The 22,340-nt window shown below is 35.8% G+C and overlaps 1 protein-coding gene across 1 annotated transcript; it reads left to right on the forward strand.

Annotated features, from left to right (window-relative positions):
• Positions 1–10,885: 10,885 nt before the first annotated feature.
• Positions 10,886–14,403, forward strand: LOC147538948 (indole-3-pyruvate monooxygenase YUCCA2-like). The gene is made up of 4 exons (XM_086644268.1): positions 10,886–12,036; positions 12,810–13,058; positions 13,406–13,528; positions 13,679–14,403. Exons 1-4 carry the CDS (start codon positions 11,347–11,349, stop codon positions 13,958–13,960), a joined length of 1,344 nt encoding a protein of 447 aa, XP_086500394.1. The 5' UTR covers positions 10,886–11,346; the 3' UTR covers positions 13,961–14,403.
• The last annotated feature ends 7,937 nt before the right edge of the window (positions 14,404–22,340 follow it).

The raw sequence follows: 22,340 nt of genomic DNA on the forward strand, positions 1-22,340 counted from the left end.
CTTATTACATGATGTGTATTTTCATCGTATCTTTAGGATAACTCGAGATAAGCAAGATGATCATGTATCCTCAATACTTGCCTAAAAGGACCTTGAAATTCCTCATCTCCTTACCAAATTACGGCCGCCTTAGGGGCATATACAATGTACTCATTTACAGATCCATAAATCCCCCGAGTCTTGAGAGAATACCTAACTGTTTTCCAGATCAGAGTGAGGTCCCTAGGTAGAACCTCGGGTTCTCTTGGTTTTGGAGGTCATTGTATCTCTAAAGAATTAGCTTTTCCCCTTCTATCTTCCAGTCTGAGGCACGAAGTTGTTCCTGACAGGTGAACCACATCTCGACTTCATCGATTTGGCGACTACAAATGAAGATTTCTAGTCTTCTCGTCACGAGCAATACTGGCGGAAGTTTTGTCTTCTCATAACGGGCAATAGTGAGAGGTGTTGTCTTCTCACTCCAAAAATTAGTTACCACTTGTCTTCAAGGTTGTCTAGAGAGACAAAGACACCCTTGACGATCCCAACCGATAACACCCTATTGAAGTTGTAGTTATTCATACTCAGTTTGCTAGACTTACTTAATAAGATCAAAGAACTAGCCGACGACTTGAAAGAGAGTCTCCATCAAAGGGAACAGAGAAGAAATTGTGATTCCAATAACAACATTCCACGAGAAAACTCTGACCTAAATCACATGAGAGAACGCAGGCATTCACCATTACTGTTTTGTGAGATCTACGTCCATATCAAAGGAAAAAGTAAAGCAGAGTACGATAAATGTGAACTAGCTTGGCCTTTTCACAGATCTCTCCGTCACAGAATTTGTGGGTGACTATGTTCCACGGAAACTACGGGTACATTCCATCGAGACCTATGAAGGAGTTAGAGATTTGACATATCACATAGCTTGTCTATGAGTCGTTTATGTTCCTAAATGGTTGATATACTATGCTAAACCTTTCCTATTACTATAAAAGAATACCAGAACTAGGTATAATGGTCTTCCTAACAAAATTATTAGAAGCTTCGAGGATATAACTACGACTCTCCAACACCACTTCGTGAGTAGTACGTACCAAGCCTATAAAAACCCTCTTATAGTGTTGTTCAACTTTTATACTGGTTTATCGTCATATTTTAAACAACGATAATTCCCTTCTGAAACCGATTCAGAGATAGACAGAAATAAAATTCTTTATATAAACCAGATTGTTTTTACTCTATTTTAAAAATTCCATCGTATTATAAATAATAAAATAAGAAAAGAGGTAGAGAACAAGAAATAGATTAATTAGAACCGAGGCGAGGGATTCCTTTCCTTAAGACTATAATTCGCCCTGTTTAATGTTCCAACTGAAGGATATATTCCCTCGGTCCGAAGGAATGGTATCCTTCTAAGGGAATGTCATTTGACCAAGATGGCAATGCGTACGATTTGGCGAATAGGATCATAATGACCTTATACGGAAGATCATTAGTCCGGTCGAATTAGGGGTTGTAATGCTTAGTTAGAAGCCAACTACGATCGTCGGATGACTTCGGTAATCCGCGGTTAACATAGACCGGATCCTACAAGGGTTACACATAAGAGTGATGGTTTGATAGGAGAGAGATTTACTAGATATAAAGTGGCAAATAAGTGGATGGGATCCATTATTTAATGTTCGGAAGAGTCCGGACAAATATACATAAACCCGGGCTAAAAGGGAGGCCCGGGAGTGCCCATAAAGGGGTCGGTCATGTGATGGCCGACCTTAGAAAGGGGCCGGCCAGCACATGGCTAGCTAGACCCTTAAGTGGGCCGGCCACAAAGCCCATAATGGGCTATAGTGGCCGGCCACACCATAAGCCCTAATTTGGTTTTATGTGGGACTTCTAAGGATATGTCTTAAGTGAGATATTTTAGGAATCCTAGTTTGGGACAAACTCCTACACTATGTTCCCTATAAATAGACCTCATTAGACATAATTATGTATGGAATCAAGAGCAAAGTTAAGAGAGCTTTTCAAGAGAGAAAAAAAAAGAGAAAAAAGGAGTTTTCTCGGTTATCTAGTCAAGAAGAAAGTGTTCTTCATCTCAACCTTCAAGAAGGTCCTAACTGACTCGAAGGAGGAAGTTCAAGTCATACACTCGGTGTCTCAAGTAGAGGAACTACAGTTGGAGTTCTTGATCTTCCGAATCTAGTCGGAATTTTGTTCGTGGGAAAGCGATTAAGGTAATCTTCTTTCCACTCTAGTTCATTGATTGGTCATGTAAATATCGATCTTGGATGTCTAGTGTTAACATATAGATGTTTGAGATTCCGTAATAAACACTAGATAGTGTATTAGATACATACGTAACCCTACACCAACAGTATAGGCGATTTTTCTCCTAGGATACAATGGATTACCTTTTCGGATCGGAGATACTTAGATCTGAAAATCTTTCGAACGTCAGTAAGTATTGAAAAGTTTTGAATGCCTTAAACTCTCTGAATTCGAAATGAGTCTTGAAGTCTGATTTCATGGCTTATTTAAAGGTGAGAGGTGACTGTTAACAAACAGTCACATTTGGAGGGAACAATCACAACCCTCTTGAAGAAATGAGGTATTGATTCACAAGTTTAATCTGATCCGTCGAATCTAGATTTCATCTTGTCCATCATATTTCTTTTGTATAAAATATACAAACAAAGGCTTCTATGCTCCTAGCGATGATGCGCACGTGCGAAATGCAAAGTGTGTGCGGGCGCCTCTAAAGCGCCCAATGCACCCTAAACGCCCATTCGCTCACGCGCGGTTTGGGTCGTGCAAACCACGCAAAGCGTTGGACCTTTATTTCATTCATACTATAGTATGAGAGAACAGCTTATTATGAACCCTTCATCTTCCTTTAACTTACCCGATATGAGACTTTCCTTAAATATTTCACAATATTTTTCCATATTTAAACCCAATACTTCGAAAATTAATATCTTATTCATACGGAATCGGTTTTGAGCAAACCAAAGCTTGAAATTTAAGCCCCCGATGAGACGAACGCAACGGTATGTTATCTGAGTTGTTTCGACAATGAAAACCTTAAAAAAAAAAGGCAAAAAACGCCCCTGCTGGAGTGTGGATTCCAACATATAGTTCATCTCTAGAAACCTGGCGATCCATGTGGCAATACACTGTGCAGTTTAATAAGGACGCTTTAGACATCCTTGATTTTTCTATATTTATCAAAGCAAAAGCACTTTTCATGGCAACCGACAACCAGCTCCTCAAAATAAAGGTATATAACAAAATAGAAACCTAGCACAAATCATCTATACCTTCAGAAGATTCATATAGAGAAAGGATTCATGGTAGATTTCTATTATAAAACTTAATGCAAGAAGCGAAGAAGCGACTGTTGGGTTATGGTGTCTCCTAGTGTTGGTAGCGGAGTCTCAGACGTCTAATGTCTAACACTAGTATCCCCAGGATCTCATGCATAAGCTAATAATAATAACTAAGTGAGTTTGATTTAGAGATTACCTTAATCGCTAAATTTCTCCTCGAACTTTTCCAATCGAATGCGAAGATCAAGAGCTCCAATTGTAGCTCCTATACTTGAGACACCCCAAATGATCAACTTGATCTCCCACCTTGTTGCTATCTAGAACCCCAATGGTGGTTTGATTGAAGAACACTTCTTTGACTAGATAGATAGTTTGGGAATTATCTCTATTTCTTTCTCCACTTGATGTTGTAGAGCTTGAAAGCTTCTTGAGAATTTTTCCACACCTTACTCAAGTCTTAAGAGACATTATATAGAAACCAAAGTTAAAGTCCCACCCTAATTAGATTTCCTAAAAGTCTCATTTGAATAAGAGTAAGGAAACACACAAAAATTATTTTCTAGTTTCCCTATATATGACCGGCCAAAATATGCCCTAAAAGGGCAGATCTGGCTGGTCCACTTACGCTGGTCGGCCAAGCATGGCCGACCCCTATTATGGGCCCAAAAAGCCCTCTTAGGTGTCGGCCCAAATTCCCTTTATTCGGGCATTTTGTACTATCTTTGCCCTAACTTCATTTAGGCCTTTTGGACATATTTATGCGTATCACCCATGTATATATGTCTCATCCCTCTAGTCATATCATCCGATCAAATCGACATTTTTTGGTGTAACCCGATGTAGGATCTGGTCGAAGTTAGCCACGAATCACCCCGTGATTCGACGGTCGTAGTTCGTTTCTAGCTAAACATTACGATTCCTAAATCGTCCAGACTTGATGATCTTCTTCATCAATTGTCCTATCCGACAAATTTCTAGCATTGCATCTTAGGTCGAAGGACATCTCCTTCACAAACAACGGTCATGATTACATTAGGAAGAAAAGGACGACATGAAGTTTCCAACAAACAGTAGAATAAGAGAAGTTAAGGGATATCAGAAAAAAAAAAAAACTAGAAACTTTTACCAAGATAAAATGGATAAATCCATGTTCAAATGCACCCTGATAGACAGAAGTCCCACTTGCTAACTCTTACCCAGTCCTATGGAAAAGTAAGAGTTTCTATCTGTTCCAGGCAACAATTTCAAGAAACTCAAAATTGGGTCAAGATTAGATACACAAAAGAAAAAGCACCCCCTTAATCTCTTAAAGAATTCAGAGGTATTAGCATAATCTGTGGAGGACATGCCAGAGATAAGTCCTAAAATCATCTGCCATAAGCTCTCGCTCCTAAAGGAGTCCAGACCAATTAGGCAAAAGAAAAAAAACTTTCGCCGGAACTACAACCCCATCAAGGAGGAGGTAAGAAAACAAATCACTTCAAATATTATTCATGAATTTGACTATCCCTCTTTAGTGGTGAAGTTGTGATGGTCAAAAAATCCAATCGGAAATGGAGCGTGAAATTCATTGACCTCAAGAAATCCTTGCATGATGATAGCTACCAACTGCCCAAGATAGATCAACTCGTGGAAACCACATCCATCAATCAGCTCCCTAACTTCTTTGACTCTTCCTCGGGATACCACCATATCTACATGTACAAACCATATTAGAAGAAGACGACATTCATAACTCAAGAGGGTGCCTATTACTATAAGATGATACCCTTCGAACTGAAGAATGTCAAAGTTACATAACAAAGAATAGTCATCGAGGTCATTGGAGGGATCACAAGGAACATCATGGTAGCATACCTGGACGATATGGTAGTGAAGAGAAAGTTGGTTGAGGACTATGTCACGGACCTCAAAAATGTGTTCTCTACACTTTAGAAACTTAATATGAACCTAAATCCAAAAAACTGCGCCTTTGGCATAATTTGTAGCAAATATTTTGGAGTAACTCGGAGTGGTAGTAAGGAAAACATACTGAAGGTACAAGCCTCCATCGATAGGAATCCCTTAAGCAGAATCAAAGAAAAATAGAGACTCACCGAAAGAGATGCTCCACTAAGAAGATTTTTCAGCAAGTCTACCGATTGATGCTTACCTTTATTCTGAGACCGTCGAGGAAACAACACCTTAGAGTGGAAACAGGAATATGAAAAGGTCCTTGAAGATTTAATACAACATTTAAGTTCCCCTCCTCTTGTTACTAAACCTCAAGATAGGGAAGTCTTCTATTTATACTGTGTGGTTTTATATGTGGTAGTAAGCATTAAGCATTAAGCTTTCCAGACGTGTGACCACAAACTAAAAAGCTTAACAATGGGATCTGGTAATAGTTGCAAAAAGCTACGCCCCCATTTTTTAAGCTCAGACAGTGCACATCCTGAGGAATCAACCTTTCAGGCAAAAACTGCACAACCCAAACATACATGGTCACATGACTTAAAAGGTGATTGAGCTATTCTAGTATGATATCTAGTACAACCATGACCATTAATAGAGGCTTATACAAATCTGATTTCCTAGTGGAATGCACATTTCTAGAAGTAGATGGAAGAAAATGGCACAAATGGAAATTATTTTTTGATAGATAGTCTACTACTGGTGGGAGTGGTTGTCAACTTAGTTTCTTGGGCCCAGACAACTTCAAGATCCTGCAAGCCTTAAAGGCATATCGAAAGCGAGATGAATTACGTAAGGTATCCGGTATGTTGGTTCGAGGTATCGAAAGTTATCAAATTTTGTTGGAGTCAACATTACTTCTAGCTCTAATCTAATGATGTCTAAATTTGACTTTTGCTTATTATTCAAGGTATGAATATTTCTTTTTCTAACTTCGAACTGCTTATTATGTAACTAGGAAAAAAACCTGCAAAGAACTCGAAAACCTCTCTGATGCTTAAGTTAGTAATGCATTCTTGCAACTAAAGAATCGAGTTGAATGTTCGTGTTTAGATTTTGACCTGTCGATTAACTGCTTTCCCTGTTTAGGGCGAACCTTATGTGTTATATAGGCTCGTTCTGCCGACTGTTAATAAGCGGTTGTGATTAGGGATGTCAACGGGGCGGGTTTGGGACGGTTCATCCCCTTCCCAACTCCGTCCCGTTAGTAAACGGGTTTTACCATTACCGTCCCAATAATTAATCGGGGTGGATATTCAATTACCATAACCGTCCCAATTAATTTTTTTTAAACCATTACCGTCCCGCCCCGCCCCGCCCCGTTTAATATAAAACGAGTCGGGTCGGGTCGGGTCGGGTTCAAAGTATTTTGTTTCACAAAAGTTATTTTAGTTTGAAGTAACATAACAATTGTTAACAAAATTTTGTAAGACTTTGAGTTTTTGCATAAACACTACAACTACTTAAATAATATAAAACATAAAATAATTAAATTGATAATATAAGATTAAAGTTTTAGAAACATAACCTTAAATAAAACATATATTTAATATATAACATACTAATCGGTTCGGGGCGGAGTTTACTGTCTAATACCAAACCCGCCCCGAACCCGATTAGTTTTTCTTAACTTCATACCAAACCCGAACCGTTTAATTAACGGGGCGGTAAAACCCGTCCCATTAGGAGCGGATTTGGGAAAAAACCCGCCGGTTCGGACCAAATTGCCACCCCTAGTTGTGATGAGGCGGTGAAGATCCACCGCCATAAGATGAAACGATATTTCTTAGTCGTAATAAGATAAGGTTTCCCTATTTGAGCATATTTCTTATTTAGATAAATCGCATTGCCGATCGTGTAGATTACAGGGAAAGTTTCTTCGCGAGGGACTCTTGTAGCCAAGTTACTAGAATAGTTAAGATATTTTTGTTCGAATATTCAACCGGGTTTGGGCTTAGGTTTGAAAAGTTTTAGGTACGCTTATACTCTTCCATATTTCGTGATTTTAAGGTATCGACCCTACTTCCGTAAACCTCCCTTACTTCTTCAAAATCCAGGGTGAAACTGAATATAATTTCAGCCAGAGCAGGATTTAGGCGCCTACAATATTCGTGTCAACCCCTAGTTTTGCGCTTGAGTGATATAGCTCTTTCAGATTCACCTCCTTAGGGACCTGACACGGGTTTAGGCGCCTATAATACTCTTAGTCTTTTCTTGACTTAATCAACTGATGACCAATTGACCAATATTTGAATCATCTGCAACGAACGTCTTGGGGTTGCTGAAGTGACATCCCATTCCTCTAGCACCAAAGTAATGATGGCACAAAATGGATTTTCAGTTATCCCACGAAGAATCGCCCTTCTTACCTTCAACTTTATTGCTTCCTTCTTGTTGTTGGTTACTTGATTTGAGGAAGGAGGGTGCTTGTGAAGACATTTTGAAGCTAAAGTTTGTTCCGTGTTGTAAGTTAAGAGTCAATAAGAAATCAAAGGTTAAACATCAAATCCCGTTTCAGTCCAAACTTGTGCCGTTTATGTAGGTTTGTGTGGCGGGGGTCAATCGTCGCCTTAACAAAGGCCACATTACTGGGCTATTAATGGAATCTTTCGGATGGTGGTCATATGATTGTATCTTTTTTATATGGTAAGTGGAAATACGATGCTAACTTATCTTCCGCGTAGCCGACATTTCTTACAGGAAAAAGAACTCAACATGTAGAGCTTACTTATACAGACATTCTATTTTAGAGCACATGTTACAGAGATGCCTCGAGTCCACCATTCTTCTAGAATTCAAGTCATGACAAAGCTCAAGGTCCTTAGGAAAATCGTGTCGCCCTCTTGTTCCAAGGCTCATGTGACAGAGCTCTTCCGGATCCACCTTTCTGTGGATTCCATCAAAGTCTAGCCCGTGCGAATTTGGAGTTCCAACATGTGTTGCTTAGATCAAGGTTGACTTCTTCAGTGGTTAAGGTTTACCAATATTTGACACCATAACTAAATACTTGATCTCAACACACTTATTTTCAAATTGATTTTAAGTGTTTGAGAAAGCCAAGTGTTTCAGATCTCTCTTTCTGTTCCTAAATCTATTTCAAATCTTCATGGAGTAGTGTTAGACTTTTGTTGTAACGGTCTTAATATCAATTTGGAATCTCGGAAACTCATTGTACATTTAGAAATCATTGCTCACATCGTGATTTTAGTTCTTATGATAAATTTGGTCAGATCGCACTAACATAATTTTAATATTTTGACTCAAATAATCATTTTTTAAATTGCAATTGTTTCAATATGTAATGTGTTTACACTCGTAAAGCGTTAATTACAGAACGCATCTTCCCCACCAGTCCCCACCGTTTTCTCTCTCTTTCTTTCTCTCTCTGGAACTTATGGGCTTTTGAAAAACAAATAACATAAAAAGTTTCAAGAAATTTTCCTCTAACAATATGGGAGGAGAAAACTTCATCCTTTTCTTCTCTTTTTCTCTCTCTCTAAAACATTTTTACAGAGAGTAGTTTATGAGATCATCGATTTCCGGCGGAGGGGTCCCTCACCGGAATCTCCTTCACAATTGAAGGAGAGTTTCCTTATTTTAGTATTGATTTAGTTTTTCTTTTGTTTCTTTACAACTTTCTTCGTCTTTTAGTGATGAAGAAGGGGGAAAAGAAGCAGTTGTTATGATGGCGGTTCTTCATAGGTTTCTTCTTCTTCCATTTCACCAAATTGAGGATGTCTTAAAGAAGGGAAAGAGAGAGGGGCATCATACAATAACTTTCATTTGATTTTTAAATGAAGATGCAAGGAAAATAAAAGACTGATTTATCTTTGCTCAAGAAGATAAAGTTATGAAATAACTCAATCTTCATCTTTAAAATCAAATGTCAAAGTCTTTGGTGACATTCATATTTCTCCTCCGAGAAACTTGGTGGTGTTCTTGTTGCAACCGTCATTTGTCTCTACTTGGTTCATCCTTCTTCATTAAATATAATAACGTTTCACGACCTTTAGTGGGGGTTATTTGTTTAGAACTTTTGTCAGATCTTCAAAGTTCTTAAGATCTTTGAAGTTTGGCGTTATTGGTTTCGACCTTTTTTTTAAGAGCTTCGAAGCTCTGTGTTATTGGTTCAGACCTTTATTTAAGAATTTTAAAGTTTCGTGTTATTGGGTCAGATCTTTTTTTAAGAACTTTAAAGGAACGCTTTATTCATTTTTTATGAAAAATTAAGAACTTTTAATCAAAGATCTGGCCCAGGGACTTTTTCTGACAAATCTACTCATAAATTAGTCAAATTTAAAGATCCACTAATTACGACTTTGGGTTTACCTAAAATTATTGTCAAGCCCGTGTGTTAGGGGGTGGGGGATGTGTACCCGCACTTGGTCCCCACCACAAGGAGTCATTGTTTTCTTCTTTACAAGTTACATACTCTCTACCTCGACATTTTTTCTCTCTCTCTCTGACACATGTTTTTCCATCACACAAATGTTTTTTTTTCCTTATCTCTTCAGTGTTGCGGATTTCTCCCTAACCTCTATTTATTTTCCTCTCGAACTCCTAATCTAATTTGTCTGTCTCCAAAACATCTATTTCTTATAAAAAATTATTTTTTCATATAAATAATTAGCTTTTTCCTTTAAAAATTTTTTACTCGAGTCGAAGAAGTCTATATGTTTAGTATTTATTTTGAGAGTCTACTTTTTTATTTTCTTCATAAATTTTAGAATAATACTTTGTACATAGAAATAAAAACCTTCTTAAAAATTTTATTTATTGGAAAATGATATGCCAATAATATAGGAGCGTCCTGAGCTTCCATTCTAAAATAATACTTTGTACGTATTTACATAAGATTGAGATAAAGAGAGAGACTCAGAGAGAAAAAAAAAACAGAGAGTGTGTGGGTGAAAGAGAATGGTGGTGTTTGGTGAAGATAAAGAGAAGATGAAGAAGAAAAGTAAACAACTAATATTTAAAGTTTAGCTCTTAAAATAACGGAACAAAAAAAAATCTAGTAAAAAGATCTTAACGTTAGGGTCTTCTTTCGTGATCTTTAGAATATTTTTATTTTATTTTTGCAATATTGTACTCCTTTCCCTTCCTGTTGTCTTTACTTTTGTAAGTTTCATGTTATAATTTACTTTAGTAAATCCATGTTGTACTTGAAGGAGTCAAAAGACTCAAACCACGTAATGTTTTGGATTAAATTCCAACGTATGAATGAAAGTTCTGGTTATAGCTCAGAAAAAAATTCCTTTTGGAGTCAAATTTTGTAAAATTTTCTTTATGTCCAACCCTATAGTTATAAGTACACTAAAAGGCGAAGAACCGAATAAGCACTTGCAAAACCCTAATTAAATTTCAAACGAAAACTAATGGAGCAGCTGGAACCCTATATTGTATTAATTGGGTAAGGTTATAAGGTAGTACCACTAATGGTACAAGTATGTGCCTTCCTATTAGATTCTTAGCAAGTTACTTAAATTGTCCAATCTTAGAAAAAAATTTAGGTTTGGAAAAGCAAATAAAAATAGCTAAAGTTTTATCAACCATCCCTAAATGAAACTAGTATAAGTTGACAATTATATAACACAAAAGTGAATCAAAACACAACCAATATATTACAATCTTGCATGAAAAATGAGTTTGTTTGGTAGATGAAGAAAAGAATGTTAAGCTAGTTGTTTCAGGTAGTTACTAAAATAACTATTGACCATGTCCCACTAGCTTTACCCTCTCTACCCTTGGCTTCCCTTCCCCATATATATATATTAGATCTGTTCTCACTTTCTCTCTACTTATCTCTCTTTCTCTCACTCTCTCTTCATTGAAGACCTCTCTAACTCTCTTCCTCACTCAAAACTTTTATACTCCAATACAAAGATTAAATCTTCCACACAAGACCTCAAGCAAAATCCATAGTTTACCCACTCTAATCTTCTAAATCAAGGACTTCTTTGAGAAGAATTTTGCAACTTGGGTTTCTCTGTTTTTCTTCAATTTTTCATGATCCATATATAACTCTGAAAGGACACACTTTATACAAAAGTTAGTTGTACTGCAAACATCAATTCTGGCCATGGACTACTTGAGAGAAATTGAAGGGAAAATGATTCATGATCCATTATATGGGGAGAAGATGATAAATAAGGTAAGAAGAGTATGTGTACCCGGGCCGGTAATCGTTGGTGCCGGCCCATCCGGTCTAGCTGCAGCAGCATGTCTAAGGGAAAGAGGAGTTCCTAGTGTGATCATAGAAAGGGCTAACTGTATAGCTTCTTTATGGCAACTAAAATCTTATACCCGGCTTCGCCTTCATCTTCCTAAACAATTTTGTGAACTACCTCTAATGCCATTTCCCGACGATTTTCCTACTTATCCATCTAAACAACAATTTATTGACTACTTGTCGGCTTACGTTAAGAGATTTGATCTAAATCCACAGTTCAATGAGACGGTTGAACGGGCTGAATATGATCGAACTCTTGGGCTTTGGAGGATAAGAACTAAAGGGCCTAATGAGGAGGAAACCGAGTACGTAAGTAGATGGTTAGTGGTAGCTACGGGCGAAAATGCAGAAGCTGTAGTACCAAATATCGAAGGCATAGATCAATTTGTTGGGCCTATTGTTCATACAAGTTTGTATAAGAGCGGTGACGCTTTTCATGGAAAAAAAGTTTTAGTTGTTGGTTGTGGAAATTCAGGAATGGAAGTTTGTTTGGATCTCTGCAATTATAATGCTAGTCCTTCCCTCGTCGTTCGAGATACCGTGAGTACAGTTAGAACTTATTCTCTTTAGTTATTACTTTCTTCTTTTGGATTATCAAAACATGAACACCAAAATTTTCAAAAAACTTTCATACTCAATTTGGGATAGTGATTTGGTATACTTTTTTTAGCAAAAAAAAAGGAAGATCAAATCAAGATTTTGAGTTGTTCTTTTTCAAATCTAGGTTCTAAAGTCTGTTTTGACTGATGGATTATTCCTTTGTGACACTGTCATGCCAGAGTTTTTTAAATACAATAATGTCAAATTCAATGTTAATGTTACTTGTGATTATGAGTTCCAAAGATTTGATCAAAAAACAAAAACAACTTTTTGATTAATAAAAATTTTCTTCGATCTTTTACTTTCTTGGGTTTCTCTGGCACATGAGAAACTAGTTAAAGACTTTTTATATGATCCTAAAATACTCTATTTCTCTCTTAGAAAAATGTTTCTTTGCACTAGAGTCTAAATACAAATCAAACAATCGTAGTTGTACTCAGAAAATCTCAATAATTTAAAATCAAAAGTATAGAGCATGTTGTCACTGATTTACAAAAAAAAACTCTTAGTGCAATAGCATAATACCCCAATTCTTGTTGTTAAAATAATGATGAATAAAAACATTGAAGAAATTTATCTTTTTTGGAAGAGGTACAATGGGGATTATGGGGTGGAAGTGTTCATGGGTTGTGGGGGGTCATGATCCCACTATGTCATCTTTAGTAAGCTTTTTTAGTATTCTTTTTAAAAAAGATTTTGGACTGGCCCTGCAGGTGCACGTCTTGCCACGAGAGATGATGGGGGTATCAACTTTTGGGTTGTCCATGTGGTTACTCAAGTGGCTTCATGTACGTTGGGTTGATCGGTTTTTGTTATTTCTCTCTTGGTTCTTCCTTGGTGATACTGCTCGGCACGGTCTTTTACGACCTAAAATTGGTCCAATTGAACTCAAGATGAAAGCTGGCAAAACCCCCGTTCTCGATGTCGGTACTCTAGCAAGTATTAGAGATGGTCTAATCAAGGTTAGAACAACTTTCTAATGAAATAATTTCATATTATAAGTTAGCATTTGGTTAAAGGTGAGTTTTAAAGACCCCTGGAGTAAATCATTTCCTTACAAATTCTCGCTCAAATTTGCCTTGGATGAGGCGCCTTTAACACATTAAAAAGATAAAGAAGAGGCGGTGTTTGGAAATGAATTTTCTAGCATGATTCTTGAAAACAACCCGAATATGAAAGGACAGAAAAGAAAAAGATAGAAGTCATTTCACTAAAAGAAAAAAAAATTGTTCATTTTTTTATTACAAAAGAAACATAACGAAACTTTCTAAGTCATTTCTAATTAACTAAGTTTGATTGATGGATTCAGGTTTGTCGTGGAATAAAGCGTCTATCTTCTCATACGGTTCACTTTGTAGATGGGAAAGCAGAAGATTTTGATGCCATAATTTTAGCGACGGGTTACAAAAGCAATGTACCCTCTTGGTTAAAGGTAAATTTTTCTTGCTTTATTTTATTTCTTAGTAATTAGTTATGAACTTAAATTCTATGAAAGAACAAAAGAAATGTGAATTAGCTATATTTCTTTTAACTTCAGAGCGAGCTTTACTGTTTTCTAATCGAAGCCTAAATAATTTTGCAGGATACAGAACTGTTTTCAGATACGGATGGACTACCAAAAAAACCATTCCCAAATGGATGGAAGGGAGAGTACGGACTTTACTCTGTCGGATTCACTAAACGCGGGCTACTTGGTACCTCCATGGATGCTAGAAAAATTGCGCAAGATATTGAGCTTTTATGGAAGGCTGAATCTAAGCACTTGACGACCTATATTTATTCGGCAATGTCACAATCATCATCCCCACCATTATTGTCATCATCCTCACAAACTAATCATTTAAGAAAAATTGAGAGATATTGAGAAGTTTTGTATTGTTTGAAGTGGAAAAGATTTTGATGGGATTAGAAGAAAAGTTCATTGAGCAAGGATTAGATACAAAACATTGATTGTCCTAAAGAAACTTAGGCTTGAACAAAGAGCAAGCAAATAGGGACTTGGCATTTTTTGCTTTCTTCCCCAATATTACAACTATTTGGAAGCCTGTTGATACGTGTAGAGTGACCTAAATTACTTGTAAATTTGCCAATTTTCTCCAAGTAGAAGTTGATTTTTAGGGAGGGACGAGTATGATGTAGAGAGCGCGAGCGCGCGACAGAGAGAGGGAGAGAGATTTGTAACATTTGGAGATGGGTTTTGGTTTGGTTGTGCCCGACCTGTAGTCAAATAGGTTTGATGTGTGTGTATCCATTTTTGATTGAATACTTATTACTATAGTACTTGTTAATAGAATTGCATTTAAACTACGGTCATCAAATTCCATTTCTATTGCTATGCTTTCTCGTCGTATCTTTTTTGGACTTTAGAGTGATGAATGTGAATTTGTTTGATAAGAGAGTAATGTTAAATACTTAAATTATCCGACTCGAAAGAAGTACAAATATCAATCTGTTATTTTTCACCATAAAAGTTCTCTTGTTAATGTTCTAGAACGGCATGGTTACCGTGGTCTTCTTTTCTTCCAAACTTGGTGTCACGCAAATGCGTCGCTGTCAAAAATGGGCCTCTCCCCTCTCAAACCAAAACCCATACCTTTATTTCTAGGGCCTGAGTAAGACATTTGTTTATGGAAAAAGTCAAAAGATAATCAATTATCATCCAATTGGTGGTAGAATCGAAGTCTAAAATTAATGATATCATACTCTGGGAGAACCGGCATAAACAATCTTTTTAGTCTAACTAGTGTTGCATATGATTAAGATTTTGTTTTTCACAACAAAAATGATCAATCCTTTTAAGATTTGATTTTTTTTTTTGTTAAGAATTGGTTAGAAGGATGTTGGTGTCTCAAGTACTACAAGTAGAATGACTAAAGTTAGATTGCAAAGAAAAGAAACTAAAGTTAGAGGAATTTTTTGACCAAAACTGCTCTATACATTCATATCAAAGGGGAGTTTTGCTCCATTACAGTTTTGCCAAGAAAGAGACATCATAAGTTGCTAAATACGAGACTGGCCTAATCTTCTAGAAGGTTTAGCTAGAGTATTAGTGGTAACATTTGCTGATCAATGATTAAATCTCAACAATAGAATCAAAATAAGCACATTGGTTTAGGATTATGTTAATAAAAATCTTATGGGTTATTTCCCAAATAGCCCTCAACTTTGTGACTGATTTCCTGCCTAGCCCCCTACTTTAACAAAAATACCCAGATGACCCCCTTTTTAAGATTCCGTTATAACACCGTTAACTAGTCATCACCTTCTCTCCTCCATCTCGTCACCTCTCTCTGCCACCTCACCTTCTTGCCATCTCAACGTCTTCACCGGCGAAAGTCGCCGGCCGGAAAATTTTCCGGTCGGCCACCTTCAAACATTAAAAAAAAAAAAAAAAAAAAAAAAAATCCTCTCTCCTCTCTTTCTCTAAATTTTTTTTATTTTCTCTCTCTCTCTAGAACAGATGTGGAGAAAGGAGCTGTTCGTGATGAACAGACGAACAAATCTGTCTGTTCGTGATGAACATGCCTCTCTCTCTTTAGATCTGTTCTAGAGAAAGAGAGGAAAGAAAAAAAAATTTGAGAGAGGAGAGAAGGTGATGACTAGTTAATGGTGAGGTGGCAAGAAGGTGAGGTGGCAGAGAGAGGTGATGAGATGGAGGAGAGAATGTGATAACTAGTTAACGGTGTTAATGACGGTAACTGAAAAAAAGGGTCATTTGGGTATTTTTGATAAAGTAGGGGGCTAGACAGGAAACCGGTAATAAAGTTGGGGGCTACTTAGGAAATACCCAAATCTTATTTACTTAGAGCAACATCTGTAATGCAACACTCAAACTCTAAAACGTAGAGTGCCACATAGATTCTTAGAGTTTCTCTTTAAAAATCCATCTTCAATCCAAAACTCAACATGAATCTCTAAAATGACATGTCAAGATTTATTTTAGAGATCCTTAGAGCATCTCCAATGGAGATCCTCACTCCTAGGTAGCAAAGATTGAGATCCTCAATTCTTATATGTCTCTAATGCATAACTCTTAACTTTTTTATGTTACTTATGTGGCATGGTTATTTTTGTCAAAAAATAGTTAGTTATTTTGGAAATATACAAACACTTGATTTCTATTGGTTGGAATTTAGATATTGATGAGTTGGACAATTAGAGATATCTCAAGAGGACAATCTATTTCTGGAGTGTCCTCTTGAGATATCTCTATTCCACCCTCGACACATCATCTTTGAGTTCTTAATTGAATTTTGCATTGGAGATGATTTTTTAAGAAAAACTCAGAAAATCCTATGTGGCACTCCAAATTTCTAAGATTGAGTTTTGCATTGGAGATGCTTTTAACTCACCATCATCTTTGGAGTTTAACTTGTTCAATGACATATTCATTCAGAACTTTTGTCAGATCTTTAAAATTTTTAAGAACTTTGAAGTTTAGCTTTATTAGTTTGGATTTTTTCTAAGAACTTGAAAGTTCCGTGTTATTGGTTCAGAACATTATTTAAAAACTTTGAAGTCTAGCGATATTGGTTTAGAACTTTTTGTAACAACTTCAAAGTTTAGTGTTATTGGTTTACAACTTTTTTTAAGAACTTTCAACTTCAAAGATCCTCTCTCTTCTCTCTCTCTCTCTCTCTCTCTCTCTCTCTCTCTCTCTCTCTCTCTCTCTCTCTCTCTCTCTCTTCATCTCCCTCTCTCTCTCTCCCCCCACGCCTCTATCTCTTTTCGCTCTCCACCTCACCCTTCTTTTTTAGTAGAAGGTTGTCGGTCGTTAATCTTTGGTGGACGACCTTCAACCGTAATTTTTTATTTTCAACTTTTTCTTCTTCCCCTCTCTCTCTCTCTCTCTCTCTCTTATTCTTCTCTCTCTCTCTCTCCATCCCCCTCTCTTTCCTCCATCCCCTCTATTTCTTTCTTGCAAAGGGAATGAGCCATTTCGTTGGAAAGGTCTGGCTTCCCCTAGAAACTAAACCTAGACAAAGTCAGATCTCGTTTTGTCTAGAAATAAGCCTTTAACGTCTAATTTCGTCTGCTTTCCAGACCTTGATGAAACCAGATCTGGAAACCATACATCAATGAAGATGTCAAGTATATTAAATTTCGTTTTGGCCCCCAATTTGTGACTAAGTCACCCTTTTGGCCCTCAATTTGTGACTAAGACACCCTTTTGGCCCCCATAAGTGTCCAGCAGTTCGATTTGGCCCCAAATAGTCAAATTTTTGACGAAATTATCCTCGTGAACCAAAAAGGAATTATTTCTAAAAAAAAACAGGTTAAAGGCATAAAAGCCACATAACCTCATTCTTTCTCCTCCACTTCACCTTATTTCTCCTCCATCACACCACCTCCTCTCCAGCTCACCTTCTTCTTCTCCGGCGAATGGTTGCCGGCCGGATTAAAATTCCGGCCGGCCACCATTAACTTAAAAAAAACTTGCTTTTTCTCTCTTCTTCTTCCTTCCTCTCTCTTTTTCTTCCTTTCTCTCTCTTCTTCTTCCTTTCTCTCTCTCTCTCTCCTTTCTTTGTCTCTCCTTCAACAACCCTTTAAGGTCTATTGAATCGGATCTTTAACAGACCTTCGAAGATCTGTTGAACAGATGTCAACAGAGGTTCGGATCTGTTGAACAGATCTTCAACAGACCTTTGAAGGTCTGTTGGAGTAAACCTCAGGCAAAGGAACCCCTTCGCTGGAGGTTTTAGAGAGACAAATGAAGAAGAAGAAGAAGAAGAAGAGAGAGAAAGGAAGAACAAGAGAGAAAAAGGAAGAAGAAGAGAGAGAAAAGAAGAAGAAGAAGAAGAGAGAGAAAGAAATTTTTTTTCAAGTTAATGGTGACCTGCCAAAATCTTTACTCCGGCCGGCAACCATTCGCCGGAGAAAAAAAAGGTGAGGTGGAGAGGAGGTGGTGTGATTGAGGAGAGATAAGGTGAAGTGGAGGAGAAAGAATGAGGTGATGTGGCTTTTATGCTTTAACTTGTTTTTTTTGAAATAATTCATTTTTGGCCCCGAGGATAATTTCGTTAAAAATTTGACCCTTACGGACCAAATCGAACTGCCGGACACTTATGGGGGTCAAAACGGTGACTTGGTCACAAATTGGGGCAAAAACGGAATTAATCCTAAAATAATCTAGCTTGTTGTAATCCGACCATTAATTTGAACGACTTAGATTTAAAATTGAATCTTTAAAGTTCTAATGATAGTTCCAAGCATACTTCAAAGTTCTAGTTAAATGTTCTAAGACTAAGGTTTTAGAATTTTTAAAGTTTATGAGTTTCATCTTTCAAAACTTTCAAGTTCGAAAACTTTAAAGTACCAAAATAATTTTGTCCCAGATCTTTTAAAAGTTTTGAGAACATTGAAGTTCCCAAGACTTTGAAGTTCTGGTACAAGGATCTTAGCGAATAACAGGAAAATCCAAATTTAGAGTGTCTTCTTGAGGATCTCTAAGTGCCACATGAACAAATCAGTTAATTTATTGTCAAAATATAAGTTTTAGAGTTTCTCTTTAGTGTTGCATTGGAGAAGGTTTTCTAACAGAGTATCTCAAAATGAACATGTAGCCAAGAAATCACTTAAAGCTTCAATTTCACACTTGACACCTAAGATTTCTAGCGTTTTTCTTGAGTCTTGCATTGGATATGTTCTTACCCCCAACAAACATGTAAGAACGGAAGGTGAGATAGCAAAGGTGAAAGATAAGAACTCATAGAAACAAAAGTTGAGAAGATGTGGAGGTGAGACGAGGGATTCGGGGGTTTCCAAGGTTTAGGTTTAAAAAAAACTTTAATTCAAAAGTAAAGGTGAACTGCTGGCCCCCTTTCAACTAATAGGGTGAGTTTTAGGTCCAAAATTACAGGGCCAATGGGTATATAGCCCAAAGATAATATTAAATAGAAAATTAATCCACTGTGAGTAATTTACATGTCTAATCTCTTTTTTTTACTACTACCAAACCTATCCTAGGTTAAACAAACTTACCTAGATTAGAAGTTACAATTGTCTTTTCAGTTTCATGAAAATAATTCCTCAATAATAAGTTTTCAACCCCTACAAAAAATTGTTTTTTCCTTTTAAATGAATGTTTCCATAATCTTTTGGCCCAAAGAAAATCTATTATAACTCTCTCTTCTGCAGTTTACCGAGAGAAAACCTAGACAAGACGTAGAGAAAAAATCATCCACGTTTTTTAGTCTTCACATAAAGAAAATCTAGAAGAAGTTGCTCAATGGATTAAATTTCTTCTTTTACCATATTCTCGTTTTTTTTTTCAACGGTAGATTGTTGCACTGTGCATGATTTTGTTGTTCTTATTTTTAAAGTTATAATATCAATCTTTTTCCTAAAAAATCCTTCAAATCCTGTCCCATTGTTTCTCTCTGTACAATCTTATTTTCTTCAGAAAATTTACATGAAAAGTATTAAATATTTTGCAAACAGTTTGCAAACATTTTGTATATTCTCATAGCACTTTCTTGATTCAAACACCATATTTACGTTTTATAATTTTCCAGCTTACCTAGATTTTATGCTTTGTAATTTTGAAGGAACGAGTTTGTTTATGAGTCGGCAACGCCATCAAATTTGTTGTAGCACTTATTTGATTTTGCATAAATTGTGAAAATTTTACTTACATTTTCTAAACTTTGATAAAACATAACATAGTATACAAACATAACAGTGTTACATTCAAAATGACTTTATCGATAGTAGAACTGTACAGATTTTCCGTAAAATTTTACATTTCGATTCTTTGACCTTTTTTATTTTATCATTCCATGAATTATAAATATTTGTTGAACACTAATATATTTTACAAATTTACTGACGAGATTGTGGTGTTTATGTGATTTTGCACATAGATGAATTTGTGGTCGAGTATAACTATAAACATAGACACGGAATGTTAGCCAAATATTTAATAATAAACACAAAAGAAGAGGGTTGAATTAACTTGGTTGTTACTGGATCCATTGAAGGATAAATGGAAAAAAGAATATTTAAGTTATTAGTTCTTGTAATGGATTATGTTGTAGTTGATTATGTTCTAATGAGTTTTTCCTTTATTTTAATTACTCTAAGGTTTAGTACAAATATCGTGAAATACGTCAAAAATATTGAGAGTTAATAGAAAATGCTAGAATATACCATATAAATGTTAGAAATATCACGACGATGTCGGCAACATTGAATGATAGGAAAACATCAGTGTAAAAGAATAAAAATGTAAAACTTTACGAGAAACCTATATACCTTTATTGTAGTTAATCCAACTTATTTATGTTTGTTAAAATATGAAGATGTTGGTAAAGTTGCCAAAATATATGTAAAAATCAAAGAAATGTTACAAGAAAATTTATGAAAAAATTTTAACAACGCATATTATTCTATTGAAACCAATATAATGCTACAAAAATATTGAAAATGTAAGCAAAATATATATCAGTTTACATGCATATTTTAAATTAAAACAAGATTAAATTTTTATTCAAAGATATAATGTGTTGTTAAAATTAGTAAAATGCCTAAAACATGATTGACTTTTTGTAAATTTGTAGCTTTTTTCCGTACTGATAGAGTAATGACAAAGAGCATTTCAGAAGGCTTGAACCCACCCTCAAACTCTTGAGCGAGATGGGTGAAAATTGGACCTGATGCCTTCTACCTTAGTTATTTTCCATTTTAAGGTAATAGCTATAAGAATTTGCATCACTGAAATCCATTCATTGATTGAATAAATGTCCATAACAATGTAAAAACATCACGTGTGATAAGAATAAAGAAAATTCTAAAAAAAAAATGTTTAAAATGTTGAAAGTAATACAAGAGAATCATGGAAATGCTAGAGAAATGTTAAAAATTTGGTTACCATAATGTAAGTAAGTCGGAAAACATATGATACATTATTATGTTGTTCTTAATCGATTCATCATACAAGTTGTTTTAAAAACTTAGAAATATCTTTTAATTGTAAGTACATAATTGTCTTTTTAAAATCAATAAAATGCTAGAAAAAAGTTTAAAATTTGTTATACATAAGAATGTTGTTAGAATCAATAAGATGCTAGATAAATAATCACACGTTTATTCACGTACTCTAACTAATTCACAACATATGTCACGCATATTATGCTAATAGAATCAATAAAATGTTAGAAAAATACTAAAAATGTCAGCAAAATAAATATTAGTTTACATTATGTTTTTTTATGAAAATAAGATTACAGTGATGGAAAATTCAACTTCTTTTCTTATGAAAAAAAAGTGATAAAAATGTTACATTTAAGTATATTGTTAGAATTAAATAAATGTTTTAAGAAGATTCAAAATTTAATCAACACGTATATAATTTTCATAATGATTTTTAAGACAAAATAGTTTGTGGAGATATTAACGTTGTAAGAACATACACAGAGAGAAGGGAATCTCATTTTTAAGACAAGAACGACTGATTTGATATGTTAGTCTTGACAACTATAAATTTTGGAAATAAATATTGAAAATAAATTTTGACCATAATTTTTCTCTCTTAAAATTTATGGAAAGAATATATTTATTAACTCAACCACAGTAAACCTTTGGTAAACTATAGGTTAAAATATTTATAAAAGGACAATAATGAGAGAAAATAAATGGCTTGAAGCATGGGGGCACACCAAAAAGTACACTTTTGGACTTATTTTCGGTTTCATGTGTTTTGTTTTGGTATTGTAGTGTTTATTGATTTCGGAGTGGATATATGACTATTTACCCCCCCCCCCCCCCCCCCCCCCCCCCCCCCCCCATTTTTGGACTTTAGACTTAAAAATTCTTATAGATCAATATTTTGGTCCACTTTTACTTAAAGTTTGATAAGTGGGGGCCTTTATACTTTGCTTTAACAATCGACCTTCTTATGTGTTAGTTTGGTGCACCTTAAAGTCGGTGGTCCGAAGCCATGCTTTGTTTGTTTTGGAACAGATCGACCTTGATTTCGGGATCAAGGTACCGTTCCTACTTTCCCATGCCTTCTTACTTCTCTACAATTCAGGGCAGACCTAATTATATCTAAAGCCAGTGCATGGCTTAGGCGCCTAGGAAACTCATGTTTGTCTCTAAATTCTGGACTTGAGGGGCAAAGCTCTTTTAGATTCACCTCCCTAGTGAGTTGACACGGGTTAACCCATTGGTCTTTCGACCTTTTCCTGACTTATTGACTTAATCAACTGATGACTAATATTGGGATCATTAACTTTGTTTAATTC

This window comes from Eschscholzia californica, unplaced genomic scaffold (genome assembly GCF_041429995.1).
Source record: "Eschscholzia californica isolate CP2 unplaced genomic scaffold, dmEscCali1.0.p SCAF_5, whole genome shotgun sequence".
NCBI lineage: Eukaryota > Viridiplantae > Streptophyta > Magnoliopsida > Ranunculales > Papaveraceae > Eschscholzia > Eschscholzia californica.

Bases quoted from the DNA above. Each gene is read 5' to 3' on its own strand.
- LOC147538948 (XM_086644268.1), top strand. From the start codon at position 11,347: ATGGACTACTTGAGAGAAATTGAAGGGAAAATGATTCATGATCCATTA. The intron at 12,037-12,809 runs GTGAGTACAGTT...CTGGCCCTGCAG, and splicing joins CCCTCGTCGTTCGAGATACC to GTGCACGTCTTGCCACGAGA. The intron at 13,059-13,405 runs GTTAGAACAACT...TGATGGATTCAG, and splicing joins TTAGAGATGGTCTAATCAAG to GTTTGTCGTGGAATAAAGCG.